The sequence below is a fragment of the Hippocampus zosterae genome, chromosome 6, assembly GCF_025434085.1.
Source record: "Hippocampus zosterae strain Florida chromosome 6, ASM2543408v3, whole genome shotgun sequence".
Classification (NCBI taxonomy): domain Eukaryota; kingdom Metazoa; phylum Chordata; class Actinopteri; order Syngnathiformes; family Syngnathidae; genus Hippocampus; species Hippocampus zosterae.
The window spans coordinates 712,218-732,796 of NC_067456.1; the positions used below are offsets into that span (position 1 = coordinate 712,218).

Below are 20,579 nucleotides of genomic sequence, written 5' to 3' on the forward strand. Positions count from 1 at the left end.
GTCGTCGGTGCGACTGTTGGACTGACAGCGTCGGACAACAGAACCCAAGTGGGCAAAGTGTGCGCTAGCTAACTTCAAACGCGACAAGGCGTATTTATTTTGAGTTGTCAAATCCGACGTCTTTCATCTTAGGCAGCTTGCTAAAGTCAAGCCCCCCCCCTTTCTCTGGCGAAGAGGAAGTCACGCTTTGGTCACACGTCGGCCGGATTGCCGTAGCGCAATTTGACTTTGGAGTCAGCCAGTCCTCCATGAAGCGTCTCCAGTTGGTCCATAATGCTGCTGCTCACCTGGTGAGAGGGAGCGCATCCCTCCCACTCTGGCATCCCTCCCCCTCACTGGCTCTCTCTACATTTTAGAGTCGATTTGAAGATCATATGATTTGCTTTTCATACCCTCCCTGGTGCCTCGCGCCACCAGACTTCCCTGGTCTGGAGTCTGGTGTCAACTGGTTTGTGACACACCAAAAACCAAACAAAAAAGAAGGTTGGGGACCACTGTGCTAAAGGTTACGCGGCGGTGCGTAGCGCCCTGGCACAGCGTCCGCGTTCCAATGTGGAACAAGTTACAAGCTACAAGCTAGCGCGTGGCGCTGGGGTGGTCAACAGATAGCTTCTTGCAAGATGAAGTGAGCGCGTTACAGCGCACGTGACAATTTATTTCGCCATCTCAGTTACAGTTTGTGTCTTACAAGGTAAGCGGGTGCGCGTTACAAAGCGTGCGACAGAACAACGTCTCGCGATGTACAACCGTTTCGGCCGTACTTCACTCGACAAAATAAAAGTGAGCCAAAGTGCGTCGCCGCGTGGCTAACGGCGTGCAACACCGCGTAACACGGCGCCGTGCCGAAGACGCGACGAGTGTCAGCTATCGAGTGTTGATCAAATACATCAATCCAAAACGGTTTTTGTGGTGGGCGGGGCTAATTTCATCTTTATTTCATTGTCTCTGGATACCTCGACTTGGCAGATTGATCCCGAAGACCGACGTCCCGAGCCGGCCCTTCTCCAAAAGCCCTTGGCGTGTGGTTTGCGGCCCCCCCGGGCCCCCCCTACACGTCGGTGCTGATGCTGCGCACGACCGCCTCTCGCGTGGCCATTGAGCGGATGAGGTCCAGCTTGCGGTAGAAGCCGGCCAGGTCGGCGACGGGCGTCTCCGGGTCCTGGCGCACGCCGCGGTAGCCGGCGAACCCTCGGCCTCCGTTGCAGAGCCGCTCCGGGTGGTGCAGGTAGAAGGGCAGCGTGCAGCGGGCGCACGCCGGGCAGAAGCCGTGCCCCCGCTGGCAGCGGCGCAGAGGCGGCGGCGGCGTGTAGCTAACGGGCCCGTTGGCCTCGGTCAGGAAGGTGGGCGGGTACGTCTCGGGTTCGTCGCCGTAACGCTCCGGCGTGGGCGGCGTCGGGGGCGCCGACAGAGCCAGGGGGTGCGAAGGCGACATGGTGGACAGCTCCGGTTCCTCCTCCTCCTCCTGCTCCTCCCCCTTCGCCGACTCCTCCCTCTTACAGCAGTAATACTGAAAGGGGGAGACGGAGCGACAAGTGCCGGACGGCTGCTGTGTTTCACGCGGCGTACCGTTCGTTACGCGGCGCGTGACGGCGTCCGTTACGGTTAATTGCCGCAACCCGTCGAGTCACGTCGAGGGAGCGGACGTACCTGCAATCTACATAAACACAGCACGGCCACGATGGTGAGTAAGATGACGGCAGCCAGAATTCCACCAGCGATGACCACTGTCCCGGCTGACATTCGAAACGCTCTCCATCAACAGCCTGCAGTGGGGGGGGCGGGGCGAGGGGGGGGGAAGCCGGGGCGGGGTAACCGTCCGCACAGTCGGGATGGCGGGAAGGCAGAAGAGAGAGAAGGGGACCGGGGTTTCGTATTCGTCTTTTCGGGTTCTTGGGAGAGTTCCAGGTGACGAGCCGGCGCAAGCTAGCATGCGCTAATGTGTTAGCCACGACGACCACGACGCGCTTCATTCGTCGCATCTTTTATGCAGCGAGTCCGCATCAAAAAGCAGCTCTTTTCTCACTGCGATTTTTTTGTTGTTGTTCTTAACGTCTCACGGAGATTTTTTTGAACGCTTTGCCACCCCCCGTCCTCCACTTAGGCCGCGGCTAAGCGGAGCCCATTCGTTTGCCTGTACTGTACCTTAGAAAAATTTGTCATGATTTCAGTCGTATTTCCTGAAATCTCTCGACGGATATCCGAGTGTCATCACGCTCACGTCTTTTGACGACCGCACGAACGTCAAATCGCCGGCCAATTATCATGGCGACCTCTCTGTACGCTTTTTTCGCTCTTCTCTCGGGAATAGCGCGACTTACGGTGCCTCGCCGTGCTCAAATCTCGCCATTATTTCACTGACGTGCCATTATCGTCTCGCTAACATGAAACAAAAATATCTTGCGCGTTTCTCCACAATAACTCACAAATCTCCCGCTGCCGTGCGAGTATCTCGTGAGAGTTTCACTCGCATGTTGCTAAAATCTCACCAGGATGCTAACCGTATAGCACATTCGGCTTTTACGTCGACCATTCCCGGACAGTATCTTACTTTCTCGCTCTTGCCTCACTAATATCTCAATAGCATCCGTCATTCACACCCTAACAACATCGCACCACCATCTCAAAAGCTCACCGATACCCCACAACACCCGTGACACAATCTCGTGACTCTCTCACTCGCGCGTGGCTAATATTTCACGCTAATCTTCACGAGCATCCGGATGACACCTCGCCAATCCCTCAATACCTCGCTAAGATGCTAAACGATATCTCGGAAGCTCCGACTGCTCGCCGCGAGGCCATTTTGCGACGATCGCAATCCTCATCGAGATCTCGCAAACTTCCCTGACGCATCTTTTGCCATTACCGATGCCTTGCTCACCTACTCAATCATGAAAGACTCATCTTGCGCACACACACACACACACACACACACACAGATCTTACCCATCACTTTAGTGCTGGTTCCACTTGCAAATGAGTATGCACGTGCACCAGGATTTGGAAAAGTGAGGAAGAAAAAAAAACCCCAAAAAACACACGCACCCCCTACTACACACACAAAAAAAGTCCCCAAAGTGGCTCGATTCCCATCCGGAACATTCTCCATCAACACCCTCACACACGCCAAAGCAGTCCAAAGTGGGATGAGAAGCTCCTGCGGGGGGGAGAAAAAAAAAGATCCCCTGCGACGCCGCGCGCAGCCACTCCGGTCCCGTCTGCTGCGGCGGCGGCGGTGCGCGCATATGTCCAAGCGGCGGCGCGCTGGGCCGCGTGCGCGCGCACACGGCCCAGCGGGTCACGTCACAGCACAGACCTAGCGGCGGGAGGCTGGCGGACCTTCGTCGTCATCCTCGTCTCGCTTGGATGAGCCCAAAAGTCACCCGAGATGTTCCAAAGTGGGCCTCCCGGCCGGCGGACTGCCCCTCGTTAGCATCTCGCGACGATCTTGCTAATGATCTTAACCGCGCTCAAATGCCATGACCACCTCCCTCACCGGCATCTCCCTATTTCCAGCCACGTCTCTATTGGAATATTTCCACAGCATCTGCCTGATCTCTGCGCCGTACCAGCACCGTGGAAGTGACGACTCATCCACGTGTCATTCCATCGATATCTCCTACCTCCCGGCTTTCGGGGTATCGAACACGCGCAACCTTTGGCCGAACAATCCAACGAAAAACGGCCCCCGCCCGCAGGACCGGAGGATTGATCCCACAGCCATCAGATGTTCCTGGAATGGCGGCGCGCATCCTGTGGCCACCGCCCATCTTTGGTCCCAAAGTTGCAGGTCCTGCGACCGCCGCAGAGTGTGTTTTTCGTGAATAGATTTTGCTCAGCCGCTTCTCCAGCCTCCTCGGTTTTGGGGTCCTCGACCGCGCACAAACCATGAAAATAAAATCCCCGTCAAATCTTTGTCTACCAACCTTGCCAATACCTCAGTAGCATCTTGACCGGATATCCCCTAAACCGAAGTGACCATTTGGTGATGATGTCATGACCATCTCAATAAATTTCAAGATGGCGCCCGTCTCTGTTTTTTGGTGCTTGCGTTTTGTCCGATGGTGTTTGTTGTGCTTTGCGTTGACCCGCCGCGGACCGTTTTCTCCAAGACATTGGTCGAAGGAGAATCTGTGCCTGATGGTTGCGCTTTCTTCTGCACAACGGTTGGGGGGGGGTGCATGTTTGGATCTGGGAGTCGGCGCTTGGAATTGAAGCGGATTTACATGAAGCGGCGGGAGAAGTGAACCAAAATCTCTTTTTTTCGTCAATGGACGCCGCGGCGTCTTGTCGACTTTCAAACTTAGCTGGAAGCAGACATTTACTATCTTCTCTTTCATGGAGAAGTGCTTGAAACGATGATGCGTCTGCTGGAAGATGGTTAGCATTGCACGTCCGAGTCTGATGTGTTGTATTCCCGTAATTTGTTTTTGGGGTTTTGGTTTTTGCGAATTGTTCCGCAAGGCGCTTTGTTCCATCCACTGCCGTTGTCAAAGCGCGATATCAATAAAGACGTCTCGGGTTGGATCCGGCATTAATTGGTGATAAATCCCGCTCGTAGCACTCGACGAGCTCTCACTAACATCCGATGTCTCACCGTATCTCCAAGATAAAAAAAAAAAACAGAGCAAGAAGAAGAGGAAAATGCTTCGGGTGGTGAATAATTCAGAGGTGGAATCAGGCTGAGATTTCAGTGTCTTGTGCAGACAAGAGTGTGTAATATTCATGAGAGCTTCCTTTTACTCCGATGCATACACACACACACACACACTCGGCACCGGTCCCCACAACGACACTCGGCGGTGTCACAACTACATTGATGGCGTGCCCGTGACTTTTCCAAATGAATGTGGAAGTAACAAATATTAAGAAGCCGCCATGCGTCGTGCGTTGCGGGCGGCGCCGCAAGCACCGGCGCAGTCACACTGATGCTTCTGGCCTTGGGGATTCACGGAATGGGCCGGATCCTGCTCGGTTCCTTTGCACCGGCGAGGCCAAAGTTGATCCGACTCCGGTTCGAGTGAGCGGTTTTGGGTTTCGACGTTCATTCCGAGGACTTTCCCTGACCCGCAGATACTATGGTTCTGCGGATGACCTCACTCTCGGTCCTCGAGCTTCTGACCTCACTTTGGGTTCGAGAGCCGGCGACGCTCTGGGTTCCGATGCGGATCGTACCGCAAGCTCAAAAGCCGCTGAGGCTTTGGATGACAAAATAACCTCACTCGAGGTTATTGACTTGCTGAAATGAAGGGAAGTTCTGAAGAGGACCTCGTTTTCGCTTCTCGAGAGAGAGTAATACTCTGATCTGATCCCATGGCAGGTTCTAGAACCAGAGACATTTAAAGTGTAGAGTTGAGATATCTATTTGTGTCGGGTTCCGAGGTTGCTGACCTTCGGGGTTCCGGAGCTGACAGGATTGTAGCTCGAGGCGAACCATTTGAGGTTCTTGAGCTTCATCCCACAAAAGGTTCGGAACGATGATGTGATCTAGACTCGATCCCGCTCCCGTTCAAAATCTGCCCTCATTAGGTTTTAAAGCCGGTGAGCTTCGGTTTTCGATCCCTGACCCTGAGATGGAGACAAAAGGCTCCGTAGCTAACTTGCCTTTCGGAGCTGAAGACGGCGAAACAATTTTAGAGCCTTTCGAATGCGGTCCTCTTATTAGCTTTCCACGCCGGTCTTCCCGACGGCTTCTAAAACGGACCACGCGGAACCTTCGAGAGCCGATCCCCGTTGGGGACCCGGACCCGGAAAGTTGCCAGCGACGACCGCAGCGATGCAGGCCGATGCCGACCGCGGCGTGTTGAGCTCAGCGAGGCGGAGGAATGCGCCCAGGGAAGGTTTGTCCGGCTTGTTGTCGACAAGTATCTTTGTCGCTCCCAATTTCTTCCGCTCGAAGCTTCACTAGGATAAACACCCGCCCGCGCGCGCAAACGTTGGCTGACAGCAACTGTTCGGCGTAGCGCAATCGGACATGCGAAGGCAGCAGAAGCTGAAAACGTCTGGTTCCCCGCTCGGTTCCTCGCCGCGTCTACCTTCCGGCGTTAGCTCCACGCCGGTTCTAAAGGCCGTCTCATTTCGGCTTGGCTCTTTTTATAAAGCTGAACTCAGAACACAGAAGCTTCTAAAACTGGAAATGCGCCCAGTTGTGCTTTCTTGTTGGTTAATAACACGAATCGTACTTTTGTTTCCAAGTGCCCTTGGAGGCAAAAAATGGAGCATAACGGTGACGACGATGAAGATGATGATGAAGGCCCCCCTCCCCCCAGAGTGACTGTAACGGCGACTCCCTGACAAAAGCCAGCTGAAGCCGACACGAGTCTTCATGCCAGGGAGCGCGGGCGAGCATCTCCGCGAATCTCCTGAATAATGCAAACATCTCCATTTGAAGGCTCTCCAACACTCTGACCCCACTTTTGGAGGAGAAAAAAAGAAAAAATAGAGAGAAGCCTCGTCTTTTTTTTCCCTCTCCAGGCAGAATATTCCGGCTCATCTCCAGTGAAGCGCACGGGAGAGGAGGCACGTCGCCGCATGAGGAGGCTTTTACGTGGGGCGGGGGCGCCTTGAAAGCTCGCCCTCCTCTGCTGCCATCTTTCCGTGGTTGACCTCTAACCCCTGCCACGGCCCAGCAACGAGTCATCAAAAAAGCTCAGCGGTGCCTTTCGGTGTCCGTCACGCTAATTGTGCCTCGTGAATATTCAGCGCCGGCTGTTAAGTGTGGACGTATGGAAGGACGACGTTGGGGACGTCTCACGCCGGACATTTTGCATGGGGAGGTCTTCTCGGGGGTCACCTCGTTTGTCTTGTCTGGTATCCTATGGGACGTCTTGTACGGGGCTCACGTCTCACACCTCCCGTATGGGGACATCTGGTGTGATGCTACGTCTCAAAAATCTTTTTGAGTCGAGTCTCACACGGGACATCTCATGAGGAAGTTTCATAACGGAACAGAGAGTTGCAATGTGTCTTCAGCAACAGCTGCTCTGCGACATTATTCTCCGGGGGGGGGGGGGGGGGTGTCATCAAATGGACGTCTCACCGAGGACATCTCACGTCTCATATTCGGGTTGCCTGAGGGTTTGGGTTGGGCTCATCCTGATCCAGATTCCACTTTGCTGTCCCGGAATTGGCGAGTGGGAGATAGTAATAACCCCCCCCCCCCCCCCCCCCCCCTCCCCAGCAGGCAGGCTCCTTGGCGGGAACGAGCGGGACGCGCCGCGCGTGATGGCGGGTGACGCGAAGATCAGGCGTGCGCAACTAAAGGCGCTGCTGCATTTTTCATACGGTGGCCGCCGGCTTCCTTTTTCCTGCGCTGCACTCGCCTGGCGGGGGGGGGGGGGGGGCGTTTGGAATATCAAGACGATGATTCACCGCCGTCTCGGAACGCACGCCGCCTTCCGCCTGAGCCCGGCGGCGTTTGACGCAATGTGTCGTGCAAGGTCAATTTGTAAAAGTGACCCCTGTGATTGGGATCCCCCCCCCCCCCCCCCGCCACTGGATATTTGAATAGATGTATTTCGTCACACTGAGAATGCACTTGAGGACCAAAAAGCAGGATGGTGCCTGGCAAGGCAGGGCACATTCAAGTTAAGTCAAGTCAAGAGTATTTCTGGAGCACTTTCAAACAGCCATCGCTGCATCCAAAGTGCTGTACATGGAGCGATTTAACATACACAATAAACAGTAAGACGAATCGGCAATGTAGGCGGTAGAAAGCACCAAGCAGTAACATCAAGAACAAATCTAAGTCATGCTAAGTCGAACGCCAAAGAATACAAGTGAGTTTTGAGGAGGGCTTTAAAGATGGGCAGCGAGGAGGCTTGCCGAATGTTCAGTGGGAGGTCTCATTCCAGAGAGAGGGACCAGCAACAGAAAAGGATCCATCCCCTCTGAGCCTCAGTTTAGCTCTTGGTACTTCTAACAAAGACTGGTCCACAGACCTGAGCTCAGAGAGGTAAGGTGGCGCGAGTTTATTCAGAGATTTGAAAACAAAGTGGAGGATCTTGAAAAGAACTAAAAAATGAATGGGGAGCCAATGAAGGGATGCCAGAGTAGGAGTTATATGCTCCCTCTTACGAGTACCAGTCAAGAGGCGAGCAGCGGCATTCTGGACCAGCTGAAGGCGCTTCATGGAGGACTGGCTGACTCCAAAGTACAGGGCATTGCATTCCGAGAAAAAGAAAATCCTTTCAAAGAACAAAAAGGCAAGAAACTGAAAGTGCTTGGAAGAAAACGACAACAACAAGACAAACTGGACCAAGTCCAAAACCGGGACTGAAAGTCACAAACACTGGGACGCGTCTTGAATTGGGACCAAACACCAACAATGAACTGAGAAGGACTGAAAGGAAGCAGGGAACCCAAATCCAAGCCAACTGACGAGACACCGAGAAACACGCCGTTGTCGATCGGTGGACGCGTTGACGGCCACGGGCGGAGACGTGAAAAGTCCACGCCAGCAAGGAAAACATCCCAATTGTCTCCTTAGCAAAGTGATTTCGGGACATTTCCTGTCTTGTTTGGGACATCTTCACGGCAATGTCTCAAAAGCGGGCGAGTCTTTTGGAAGGTATGGTGACGGACATGTCAAAAATCGCCCATCTTTCACGTGGTAGTCTCATGCCGGACTTCTTGTTTGGAAGTCCCCATACGGGGCAAATGTTGGCGGGGCTCTTGCTAGGAAGTCACAAAAGGGACGTCGGGACGTAGCGTTGCTACGTTGGTCCGTGCCGTTCGTAAATGCTGGTGAGCCCCACGGGGCGAAAAGGAATGGAATTAATTCACCGCGCACGGCGTTGAGAAAAAAGGGGATTTGCAGTGGCGCTGTTTGAAGATGTGTTTGCACTGGTCAAAGTGCAGCCATCGCTCAAGGTACATATTTGTGTCGGCTGCCCACTGGCAATCGTAGACGCACTGGGACTCGCGGTGAGTGGCTCTCCTTGTGGTCCCGGGCCTTTCATGCCACCCTGGACATCGCCATTTGCTCACCATGTGCCATTTCCATGCCCCCCCCCCCTCCTCTTGTCTAGTTGAGGAGCCAAACAAGATGGCCAAGCTGTGGATTCCTCTTGTGCTGTTGGCGCTGCTGCAGCGGACCCACGCCGACCCCGACGACTGCGATCAACAGCCAGGTTCAGGTGAGGTCACCTGTTGCCCGGTGCTCGGACGGTGGTTCTCAAACTCGAGTCCTTGGCGGACGACGTAATAAACCGTCTGGTCCTCGGTTTTAAAAATCACATGCGGCCCCGGTCGATGGAGGGCTGCGCGTGATAGCAACTCTGAATTGGCATTCGGGTTAGAAAGATTCTCGGACTCTCAGACGTTTGAGAACCCCGCCTTCGACATCACCAGGACACACAAAATGCCATCGAAGAATGTGTGTGTGTGTTCGATTCCAAGGTTCGAGCTTTTTCAAGTATTCCATCTGCACCCTCCAGAGGGTTTCCTCGTGGGCGGATTCTAAGTTCACAGAGCTGCTTGACAATGCTGGTAAGTTGGCGCGGACTGCCAGACGAGTGTGTGTGGGGGGGGGTGGGGGGGATTTGTGTCACATGACTTGTATTGTTCAGTTGAAGACGTGGCACTTTCCTGACTGGTATTTGATTGAAAGCGGACAGCGAGGCTTGCCTGTTTCGACTCGGTAGAAAAACCGCCGAGATGCACGACTTGAACGGCATCCGCGTTAAGAGGACGACGCAATTGGAATGAAAAAAAAAGACACGGGACTAAAATGACCAGGACGCTCAAATAAAACAATGAGGAGGCGGCACTGGGAAAGAATCAAATAAATGCCCGAACGTCTTTGGACTTCTGAGCTCTCCGGCCTTTGCCAATGAGTCCCACTTTAGAGTCCTGGGAAAACCAGCTCTGATTGTTTTCTTCTTTCCTTCCCACAACAGTGCCGCCTCCCGTTCTCGATGAGAGTCTGGGGAACCAGCGTCCGGAACACGTGCCCAAGAAAAGTGCTCTGAGCCCACCGCCACACTTCTTTAGAAAAGCGCACGGCGACCCGCCGGCGGACTTTGGCAAAACAAACCTGCAATGGAAGTGGTGGGACGGCTCACTCCCGGACGGCGCCGTGTCCATCTACAACTCGTATTCCAGCCGCGTGGATTACATCTGCAAAGTGGGCTGCCACTCGGGCTACTACGACTCCACGCTCGCCAACGCCAAATGCGCCTACGCCTACGACGGGGCGGGCTACAGCTCCACGCAGTTTGAGGTCCTGGTCAACAGAGACGACTTTGAGATTCTGCAGTGGACAGAGGGGAATGATGGTTCAGTGACAGAAAATTCGATTAAGACCTGCGCCAACGACGACATTTACATCGGTAAGAATGAGTACGGACTGGGGGAAGTCAAGGTGAGCGAAGAGGTGTTCAATCTTCCCTGGGGCGGAAGCCGTTATTGGTACCGTAGTTACATGGTCCTGGAGACCATGAGAGATGTCAAGAGAGAGCACCTGATGGACGTCCGGTACAAAATTGCAGATGCCAAATCCATCAAGTATCCCCCCGAGGTCTTGAACAGGAACGGCATTTCAAACGGGCAGTGCGAGTCCATCAAGCATGCGGTCAAGCTCTCGCAGAGCGTCACGTCAACCCAAAAGTGGGAGATCGATTTCGCCCTCACGGTGGGAGTCGGCACCACCATCGTGACGGGGATCCCCTTCGTCGCCGAAGGGAAGATCGACCTCAAGGCCTCCTTCACCTACAGGTTGAACAAAGAGAGCTCCTACTCGGAGACCACCAGCCACTCTCTGACGCTGGAGACGACGGTGCCCGCCGGTCACTCGTGCATCATCAAAACGCAGGGCAAGAAGTACGGCTTGGAAATCCCGTACACGGCGCGCCTCAGGCGCATCTACCGCAACGGGGAGACCAAGTGGACCACCGTCACCGGAACCTTCAAGGGCGTCCAGATCTCGGAGGTTCAAGCTGACATCGAACGCTGCCTACCTCTGCCTAACGTTAAGCCTTGTTGAGAAGACCCGTCGGGTGTGAAAGTGAAATAAAAACAACAAGCTTCCCGTCATCCCGCTTCTCCGTTCATTCCAGCGCACCCACACATGCGTCCACCCTGTCCGTGCTTGGACAGGTGACCCCTCAATCGCCGTTCGCACACACACCAAGCACCCATTTGGAGTGGCGAGAGCAGCCCATCCTCACATTTGATGTCCATCCATCCATCCGTCTTCCATCAATGTTGCCGGTCATGCATCCATCCACTCTTTCAGCCCTCAACCAATGAGCTCATCCACTGAGCCATTGTCCATTGGTTCATCCATCATCCGTCTCGTCACTTCCTCATCCATCCATACGTCCGTTCCATATTTCATCCCGTCGGTCCCTTCATTCTTTTCGCAGTCCATCCGTTCCTCAATTTTTCCTGACGCCGCACATACATCCGTTTCATCATTCTCCCATCCGTCCATCGTGAAATGAATCCAGCCAATCCGGCGATTTCAGCACGTGGCCAAAGACGCGTCCCTACTCAAGTCTCGAGACGCGTAATCGCTGCGTGATCTCCCGCTCGCCGCTCCATTTTGCAATCCGTCCATTCATTTTAGCCGGCCAAACCATCTGTCGACTAATCCATCAATCGCCCCCCCATTCATCTGTTTTTTTCATCTCTTCACCCATTCGTCATGAATCTATTATCCATCCATCCATCCGCCGCCGACTGGAACAAACTCGCCACCATTTCTTAACTCATTGCGGTTTCCGCTCAGGAAACGGCGCCAAACACGGGCTTGCATGTTGTTTGAGTGGTTTCTCGTGGCTGAGGGCATGTCCTGATAAAACCTGACTGACGTGCCACTGCCCGCTCCCTTCGGCCAAGCGAATCCTGAAACTGAGCCAAGGGTTGTCTCGCCACCGTATTTGCACTAGTCAATGTTTTATTCATAAGGAGGAGGGCGGACCGTCCAAGGGCAGAGTATATATTGACATCTGTTGTGCCCACGGCTTCAGAGCAGACCCTCTTGGACTAGGTTAGCAATTCTGCTTCTGGTCTCCTGTGTGTTGTCTCCGGTTCCCGATGAATTCGTCGCTGGTACTGCTGGTGCTGGTTCTGCTGGCTTTGGCCTCAGCCCGAGGTTCAGGCGGCCCACTGCCCCGTAAGACATGATAATGACTCCCGCGGTTGTTTTGTTCGGGGTTAGCTTAGGTTTTCAGTTAGCATTTGTGGTTTGTTCAAGTGGCTGAAAATATTGTCACGCATGCTTATCGGGACTCTTATCCATCCAACTGTGCTTTTTATGTTTCCTCGGCTTCCGATATAGAACCCGACGTAGTTCCTCAACTGTCGGATGCCGGGCCACCGCGTCTGAAAAGTGGGAACGCCGAGAGTGGAGGGACAAAGTCAGATTTTGAGGGAACCAACCTGGAGTGGCAGCGGTGGACGGGCAGTCTCCCCGACGGAACCGTGTCCATTTACAACGGCTACACAGAAAGCATCGACTACATCTGCAAGTACGAGTGCGATTCAGGCTACTACAGACCCAGCAACGGCGACTTCTGTGTCTATTCCTCTAGCGGCAACGCCGTGTCAAGCCAAGACTTTTCCTTGCTGGTCAACAAAGACAAATTTGAGATCCTGGAGTGGCAGGAGGGCGCCTACGGTTCGGTGGCCTGGAATGCGGTCAAAAACTGCAAGGACAGCGACAAATACGTCGGCAAGAACGCGTATGGTCTGGGCAAGGTGCATGTGAGCCACCGAGTCTTTTACTTGCCCTGGGGCTCATACGAGTACAAGTACCCCAAAGACTACATGTTCTTGACCATCAACGAAGACATTAATGAGGACCACCTGGAGGATGTGACCTACCAAACCGAAGGCATCAATGTGGTGGAGCATCCACCGACGATGATGAAGAACGACACCGTCAAAAACCAAGACTGCCTGGCAGCGACGGTCACGGTCGTCATCGGGACGAGCGACAAAGTGGAGCACAGGTGGGACAACACCTACGGCGGCTCCTTCGCCGCCAGCACCACCTTCACCACCGGTATCCCCCGCCTGGCTGAGGGGTCCATTCACCTTAGCGTGGAGACAAACTTCGCTGCTACCTCGGGCACCACCTACTCTGAGACCACCGAGCACACCCTCTCATTGAGCATGGAGGTCCCGCCCAACAGCAGGTGCATAGTCCACATGGTGGGCAAGAAGTACGGAGCGGATATCCCCTACACGGCGCGCCTCAAACGCACTTACGCAAACGGCGAGACCAAGTGGACCACCGTCACGGGCACCTACAGAAGTGTCCAGATCTCGTCGGTCGATGGCATGCTGGACCGCTGTGAACGCCTTTCCAACGTCAAGCCTTGCTAACCGCCCCCCCCTACACACACACACACACACACACACATTTGTTTGGACTCCGATGAAAGTCCTTGTGAGAAGAAAAATTAAATGGAAATATCAAAGATCATCTTGTGTCTTCATTGTGCAAAAGTCTTCAACATTTCGGTCCATATAAAAAAAAAAATACTGGCTAAACCAAAGATGGTGGTTCCGATCGTACTACCCTCTGTGTCCTGTCAGATTTCCCTCACCCTCAAAGATAAACCAGTCAGACTTCAAGCAAAATGGACTGTCAAGCCCGCTTCACGTGATCTTCCAATACAACCTTTGATGTGGTTTTGTCCAAATCAGCGGCACTTCCGCCGGGTATAAAACGGACGTCCAGATTGCTGCAAACATCCGAGGCGATCCGGTGTCTTCATGAACCCGACGGGAATTTCTGTCGTCAAAGAATGTTTGCCTTATGACCTTTGCCTTTCGGCAAAACCTCCAACAATTCACCAATGAAACTCATGCGCGTGTGCGGTTCTACAAATTGAAGACCCTCGTCGAGACTTCCGTCACCGAGACCACATTGTCGCTGTGAACATCGACGACAATCTCTTTTTCTTTCCTCCTTTTATCAGTCTGTCATCCGTTTGTCCATTTTCTTATCCATCGATCTTGTCTATTCATACATCAATCACTTCCAGTACCCAGCTGGGGTTTTTTTTCCATCCATCCATCCTCCGCCTTGTCAAACAACCTCTCCACCGTTTCTTTTGCGTTTGACTCGCAAGTCTGTCGATTTCCTGATTGCTCTCAGGCAATGGCGGGACAGGCGGGCTTGCCAGATGCAAGACCGTATGTTGTCGGAGTGGTTTTGCAGGGGTTGAGGACAAGCACTTGCTCAAGTCCCGATTGGTGCGATTCACTCGTGATCGCCCAGACTCCGGTACCGTTTGGACAATCCACGCGGGATTTGTTTCGCCACTTTATCTGCACGGGTCAATGTTTTCTCCAGAGGAGGGCGGGTTGGCCAAGTGCAGCCCAAGAGCAGAGTACAATGATTTCATATCTGCTGCCCCACAGCTTCAGAGCAGACCCTCTCGGGACTGGGGTTGGAGATCTGGTTCTGGTCATCTGTGTGTTGTCTCTGGTGCCTGACGAATACGTCAGCGATGCTGCCGTTGCAGGTCCTGTTGGATCTGGCTTTGGGCCAAGGTTGAAAGTGAAAAACGGCAGCATAAGGAGCCAATGCTTGTTTTTCTTGGTTCTCTTTTTGGCGGTCTTGGAGTAAGGTTTTGGGTTTTGGGCTTATCAATTATTTTCTGCTGTCCCTGAAAGAAATGCTTCCCCAACTTTCTGCCACGATTATTAAAATGTGTCACGTGTCTCAAAAATAGCTGCTGGTACACCCCGGCAGAACACTGCATCCCGATTAGCATGAAAGAAAATCCATGCATTCATTATCTGTCCCAGCTGTCTCCGGGCAGTAGGCGGGCGACACCCTGAACCGGTTGCCAGCCAATCGCAGGGCACACAGAGACAAAAAAACCCATCCATGCTCACAAACACATCTGACTACACACACACAAGCGGAACTCTCTTCCCCGCTCAGTTATAACGACCCGCCAGAACGAAAAGCCCTCGGCCGGTGTGATGATTCCAAAATCTGGACTCTGAACGATCCCTACGCTTCATGGCCATCATGAACATTTGACGAGTTCCGTAGCCGTTTTGCGCTCCAATGCGGTTCTCCTTTTTGTTCTGATCATTTTGGCATTACTGTGCGCAGTCCAAAGATCTAATTCTCAGTTTTAAGGATTTGTTTGCACTGGTCAATCATTTCTCAAGGACGGCCGCGCGTCAAAGTGCTGCCACAGCTCAGAGGGCATATTTGTAGCCGCTGGACAACAGCTGACACACTTGTGGTAAGTGCATCTCTTCCTCACTCATCCTTGTTTTGCTTCCGATGCCCCCTTTTCATCCTCCTTGCATTGTCGCTTGACTTCGTTTGACGCCCTCTCATCCAAGCGTAGGACCAAAACGAGATGGCCAAGCAGCCGGCTCCTCTTCTGCTGTGGGCTCTGGTGCACCTGACCTGCGCCAACCCAGTTGACGGCGTTCAACGAAGGACTTCAGGTGACGTCATGTGGTACCCGGTCTTGGAGCGGTGGTTCTCAAACTCATGTTGAGATAAACGTGACCTGGCCCATGCGGTCTTGGTTTTGATAAATCCAATGTAGCCCTGGGTGCATTCCGGGGTACGCGTGATCGTTATTTTCAATTGGCATCAGGATACTGAGCAAAAAGAATCGGGCAAAGTACATTCGGCCCACCCGCAAGCCGACACGGTGATTGTCATACGAGTGTAACCTTTCGCAGATTGAAACTCGGGACTTACTTGCAACTTGGTCCCACCTTTATCATTTGGTCAAAGCCAAACCCTTTCGAATCCTGGGCAGACGAGTCTCCGGTGACTCGGATTGTTTTCTTCACACAACAGGTTTCCATCTGGATCCGGAGGACAAGCTCCCGGAGCAACCGCCCATGAAAAGAGCTCTGAGGCCGTCATCGGACCTCTTGAGAAGACTGCGGGACACCCCGTCGACAGACTATGACGGAACGAGCCTGGAATGGAAGTGGTGGGGCGGCTTCCTCCCGGACGACGCCGTGTCCATCTACAACTCGTATTCCAGCCGGGTGGATTACATCTGCAAAGTGGGCTGCCACTCGGGCTACTACGACTCCACGCTCGCCAACGCCGCCTGCGCCTACGTCTCCGGCGAGGCGGGCTACAGCTCCACGCAGTTTGAGGTGCTGGTCAACAAAGACGACTTTGAGATTCTGCAGTGGACAGAGGGGAACGATGGTTCGGTGACACCAAATTCGATTAAGACCTGCGCCAACGACGACATTTACATCGGTAAGAATGAGTACGGACTGGGGGAAGTCAAGGTGAGCGAAAAGGTGTTCAATCTTCCCTGGGGCGGAAGCCGTTATTGGTACCGTAGTTACATGGTCCTGGAGACCATGAAAGATGTCAGGAGAGAGCACCTGATGAACGTCAAGTACAAGACGGAGGGCGTCAAGCCCAACGAGTATCCCCCCGAGGTCTTGAACAGGAACACCATTTCAAACAGGCAGTGCGAGTCCATCAAGCAAGAGGTCACCCTCTCGAAGAGCGTCACGTCAACCCAAAAGTGGGAGATCGATTTCGCCCTCACGGTGGGAGTCGGCACCACCATCGTGACGGGGATCCCCTTCGTCGCCGAAGGGAAGATCGACCTCAAGGCCTCCTTCACCTACAGGTTGAACAAAGAGAGCTCCTACTCGGAGACCACCACCCACTCTCTGACGCTGGAGACGACGGTGCCCGCCGGTCACTCGTGCACCATCACAATGCAGGGCAAGAAGTACGGCTTGGAAATCCCGTACACGGCGCGCCTCAAGCGCATCTACCGCAACGGGGAGACCAAGTGGAAAACCGTCACAGGAACCTTCAAGGGCTTCCAGGTCTCGGAGGTTCACGCTGAAATGCAACGCTGCGTACCTCTGCCTGACGTTAAGCCTTGTTGAGAAGACCCGTCGGGTGTGAAAGTGAAATAAAAACAACAAGCTTCACGTCATCTCCTGCTTCTCCGTTCGTTCGAGCGCACCCACACACGCTTGCCGTCATCAATCCATCGTTTCGTCCATTGTCCATCTTGATATGGATCCATTCTTTCATCGATCAATCCGTCTATCAATTTTTCAGTTCTTCATCCATTTATCGGTCAACCGTTTTCACCCATCTACCCATTCGAGGATCAAGGAACCCGTTCAATCTTCAATCCATTTGATTATTTCATCCAAATTTCCCCATCCAACTGTCAGCGCAGTTCAATCGACAAAACGGGACACTGCACCATTCCCACTTGCTTTACTGTTTCGGTAGCGTGACCAAGGGTGTAGACTTAATTCATCTTACAGAACTGTCGCTTGAAGCTTCCATCGACACAGCATACACCCAAACTCACAAGATTGCTGCGGGCGACACGGGGGGGGGTCAAAGATTCCAAAAATGAGCGGAGTTAGCAGCACCTTCTCTCGGTCTCGGTGCCTTCTTTCCTCTTGCCTGGCATGAGGATGAGGATCGGGTGCCGAAATCTCATTGCGTGGCGAATGCTTGGTTGAAAGCGTCAGCAAAATAATGCATTTGCGAGGAAATTTGGAATATGCCCTGACAAGGAAAAGTGTTGGCCCACATGTTTGCGACGCTTTCTGAACCCCGACCGTGCCAAAAATCCACTTAAGCCTTCATTTCGATGTCTTTCCACTCGCAAGCGACGGTGTGCCGTTTGGGCGATTCCAAGCACTTTTGACATGTGACCAAGGACACGTCCTGGTTCACGTGACCGATGTGTCATCGATCACTCGCCGGTAGCCATTCCCGAAAGCCGGCCACAATCTGGACAATCTTTGTTTACGCTGGCCAACGTTCGATTGGGAGGATGGCATCCAGTCACAAGTGCGGCTGAAGGGCAGAGTACATTCTGTCTTATAAATAATTTGCAGACGCGGGCCACCGCTTCAGAGCAGACCCTCTTCGGACTGGGTTTGGAAATCGGGTTTTGCCGTTCTGCGAGTGTCCCCCCCTCTCTGGTGCCTGATGAATCCGTCGACAGTCGTCCTGCTGCTGGCCTTGCTGGTCCAATGTCCTGATTGCGCCCAGCCTCGTAAGTGGTTCTTTTTCTTTCTTGATTTTAATGGCCCGGGGGTAAGGATTTGGGTTTAGGATTTGTGCTCGGTTTAGTGTTCGGGTTCAATGGTAGGATTTGGATTGAGGCTAAAAAGAGTGTAAAATTGCAACTCAATATATGTTTGGGGCGGGAAAACCCCAACTGCCTCAGCCACTGTAACAATGTGAGCTGGGTGAGCGGCTTTGGCCGAGGGTCTGAGTTCTTCGGCTTTGGCCAAGGGGCTCTGCGCAAGCATTTGTGGTTTTGTTCAAGCTGCTTAAAAGATCCTCACATTTGGTTGTCTGGGAGGGGGGCGGTTTTCTTCAACCGTGCTTTGTGTGTTTCTCGGGCATCGCGCACAGAGATGGTGAGAGACCCGGATCGGATCGACGTGGTTCCTCAACTGTCGGGTGCCGGCTCCCCTCGTTTGATGATTTCAAACATCTCCGGAGTGGTGTCCGAAGATTTTGATTTTGAGGGAACCAACCTGGAGTGGCAGTGGTGGACGGGCAGTCCACCCAAAGGAGCCGTGTCCTTTTCCAACGGCTACACCAAAAGCATCGACTACATCTGCAAGCACGAGTGCGATTCAGGCTACTACAGACCCAGCGAAGGCAACTTCTGTGTCTATTCCTTTAACGGGGTAGCCGTGCAGACCGTAGACTTTTTCTTGCTGGTCAACAAAGACAAATTTGAGATCCTGGAGTGGCAGGAGGGCGCCCACGGTTCGGTGGCCTGGAACGCGGTCAAAAACTGCAAGGACAGAGACAAATACGTCGGCAAGAACGCGTACGGTCTGGGCAAGGTGCATGTGAGCCACCGAGTCTTTTACTTGCCCTGGGGCGAATACGAGTACAATTACCCCACAGACTACATGTTCTTGACCATCAAGGAAGACATTAAGGAGGACCACCTGATGCGAATCACCTACCAAACCGAAGGAATCAACGTGGTGGAGCATCCCCCGGAGATGATGAAGAACGACAGCGTCGAGAACCGCGACTGCCTGGAAGCCACCATCACCGACACCCTCAGCAAGAGAAACATGGTGGAGCACAGGTGGCAGCACACCTTCAGCCTCTCCCTCGCCGCCAGCACCATCTTCACCACCGGTATCCCCCACCTGTTTCAGGGGGCCATTACATTTAGCGTGGAGACCAACTTTGCCGTGACCATGGGGACCACCTACACCGAGACCACCGAGCACCAACTCAAGTTGACCACCAAGGTCCCGCCCAACCACTTGTGCAGAATCCACATGGTGGGCAAGAAGTACGGAGCGGATATCCCCTACACGGCGCGCCTCAAACGCACTTACGCAAACGGCGAGACCAAGTGGACCACCGTCAAGGGCATCTACAGCAGTGTCCAGATCTCGGAGGTCAACGGTATGGTGGACCGCTGTGAACCGGTGCCGGATGCCAAGCCTTGCTAAATCGCACACACGCTTGTTTGCGCTCTGATGAAGGTCCTTGTTATAAGAAGAATAAAATGGAAATACTCACATCTGCATAACAGCAAGAATATTTCGTGTGTCGATTGTACAAAATGTCGGCTTATCCTCGCACCTCAAAGATGGTTTGTTTGTCACCAAAACTAAGACGCAGCTTGCGCAGAGGCAATCCTCTCGACATTTCTGCCCATTAGACAAAAGACGAGACACTTAAAAAAAAAAAACTCTACCTCTACTTTTAGTTCTTCTACTTTCTTCGTTTCATGACTTTGCTGTTGTAAATTGGGAATTTCTTCATTGTGAGACGAATAAGGGTTTTCTTAACTCCTTCATCACACTGTTGATGTTTCTTACAATTTATTTACAGGCGAGTCAAGAAGGTGTCAAACTGTAACAGACACACGTAAAAAGACTTCGTTGGAAAATAAAACGTGTCAAACAATGGTGCGTGACGAACGCGTGGCTATGCTAGCGGAGCTAAACGTTTACGAGCAAAATGCACTAATCGTTGTACGTAAATGCTCACCGTAAACAATTGGAACGCCCCTCAAATGTAAATGTACGGCCATCAAACCCCGCTAATTAATATCCTATCATAAATTTACGTCATAGATAAACGATATGCTCGGCTTACCACACGAAGTCGCAGTCCAGCATTCGGAGGTTCGCCGTCCCGCGTGAAACAGGAAGTGTCTCACGCAACAACGTCCGGTGTGCCCTTCACAATAACAAATTATTGTGAACAAAATAAACTACAAAATAAATAACTAATAAATAAACTACTAAACTAAAACTCGCAGTCCAGCATTCGGAGGTTCGCCGTCCCGCGTGAAACAGGAAGTGTCTCACGCAACAACGTCCGGTGTGCCCTTCACAATAACAAATTGTTGTGAACAAAATAAATAACTAATAAATAAACTACTAAACTAAAACTTGCAGTCCAGCATTCGGAGGTTCGGCGTACCGCGTGAAACAGGAAGTGTCTCACGCAACAACGTCCGGTGTGCCTCTCACAATAACAAATTATTGTGAACAAAATAAACTACTAAATAAATAACTAATAAATAAACTACTAAACTAAAACTCGCGGCGGCCCGGTAGTCCAGTGGTTAGCACGT

At 52.8% G+C, this 20,579-nt stretch overlaps 4 protein-coding genes across 8 annotated transcripts; 3 read left to right on the forward strand and 1 right to left on the reverse strand.

Moving 5' to 3' along the window:
• Nucleotides 1-585: 585 nt before the first annotated feature.
• On the reverse strand, nt 586-20,139 carry LOC127602770 (protein FAM163B). Of its 3 annotated transcripts, none has more exons than XM_052069117.1 (3): nt 20,096-20,139; nt 1,648-1,763; nt 586-1,507 (listed from the first exon to the last, which is right to left on the reverse strand). In XM_052069117.1, exons 2-3 carry the CDS (start codon nt 1,738-1,740, stop codon nt 1,049-1,051), a joined length of 552 nt encoding a protein of 183 aa, XP_051925077.1. In that variant the 5' UTR covers nt 1,741-1,763; nt 20,096-20,139; the 3' UTR covers nt 586-1,048. The 3 variants fall into 3 exon arrangements, with proteins under 3 accessions (XP_051925077.1, XP_051925075.1, XP_051925076.1); XM_052069115.1 differs by lacking the exon at nt 20,096-20,139 and adding an exon at nt 10,037-10,171; XM_052069116.1 differs by lacking the exon at nt 20,096-20,139 and adding an exon at nt 2,947-3,315.
• Nucleotides 9,024-11,034, forward strand: LOC127602098 (natterin-3-like). Its single transcript, XM_052067949.1, has 2 exons — nt 9,024-9,137; nt 9,900-11,034. The coding sequence occupies exons 1-2, from the start codon at nt 9,047-9,049 to the stop codon at nt 10,982-10,984; spliced, it is 1,176 nt and encodes a 391-aa protein (XP_051923909.1). The 5' UTR covers nt 9,024-9,046; the 3' UTR covers nt 10,985-11,034.
• LOC127602719 (natterin-3-like) lies at nt 11,982-19,793 on the forward strand. Of its 2 annotated transcripts, none has more exons than XM_052069045.1 (3): nt 11,982-12,118; nt 12,284-12,702; nt 18,814-19,793. In XM_052069045.1, exons 1-3 carry the CDS (start codon nt 12,040-12,042, stop codon nt 19,441-19,443), a joined length of 1,128 nt encoding a protein of 375 aa, XP_051925005.1. In that variant the 5' UTR covers nt 11,982-12,039; the 3' UTR covers nt 19,444-19,793. The 2 variants fall into 2 exon arrangements, with proteins under 2 accessions (XP_051925005.1, XP_051925004.1); XM_052069044.1 differs by having other exon boundaries at nt 12,284-12,365; nt 18,471-19,793.
• Nucleotides 15,080-16,916, forward strand: LOC127602715 (natterin-3-like). 2 transcript variants are annotated; one of them, XM_052069041.1, is made up of 3 exons: nt 15,080-15,218; nt 15,327-15,429; nt 15,794-16,916. In XM_052069041.1, the coding sequence occupies exons 2-3, from the start codon at nt 15,339-15,341 to the stop codon at nt 16,864-16,866; spliced, it is 1,164 nt and encodes a 387-aa protein (XP_051925001.1). In that variant the 5' UTR covers nt 15,080-15,218; nt 15,327-15,338; the 3' UTR covers nt 16,867-16,916. The 2 variants fall into 2 exon arrangements, with proteins under 2 accessions (XP_051925001.1, XP_051925000.1); XM_052069040.1 differs by having other exon boundaries at nt 15,085-15,218; nt 15,322-15,429.
• Nucleotides 20,140-20,579: the final 440 nt, after the last annotated feature.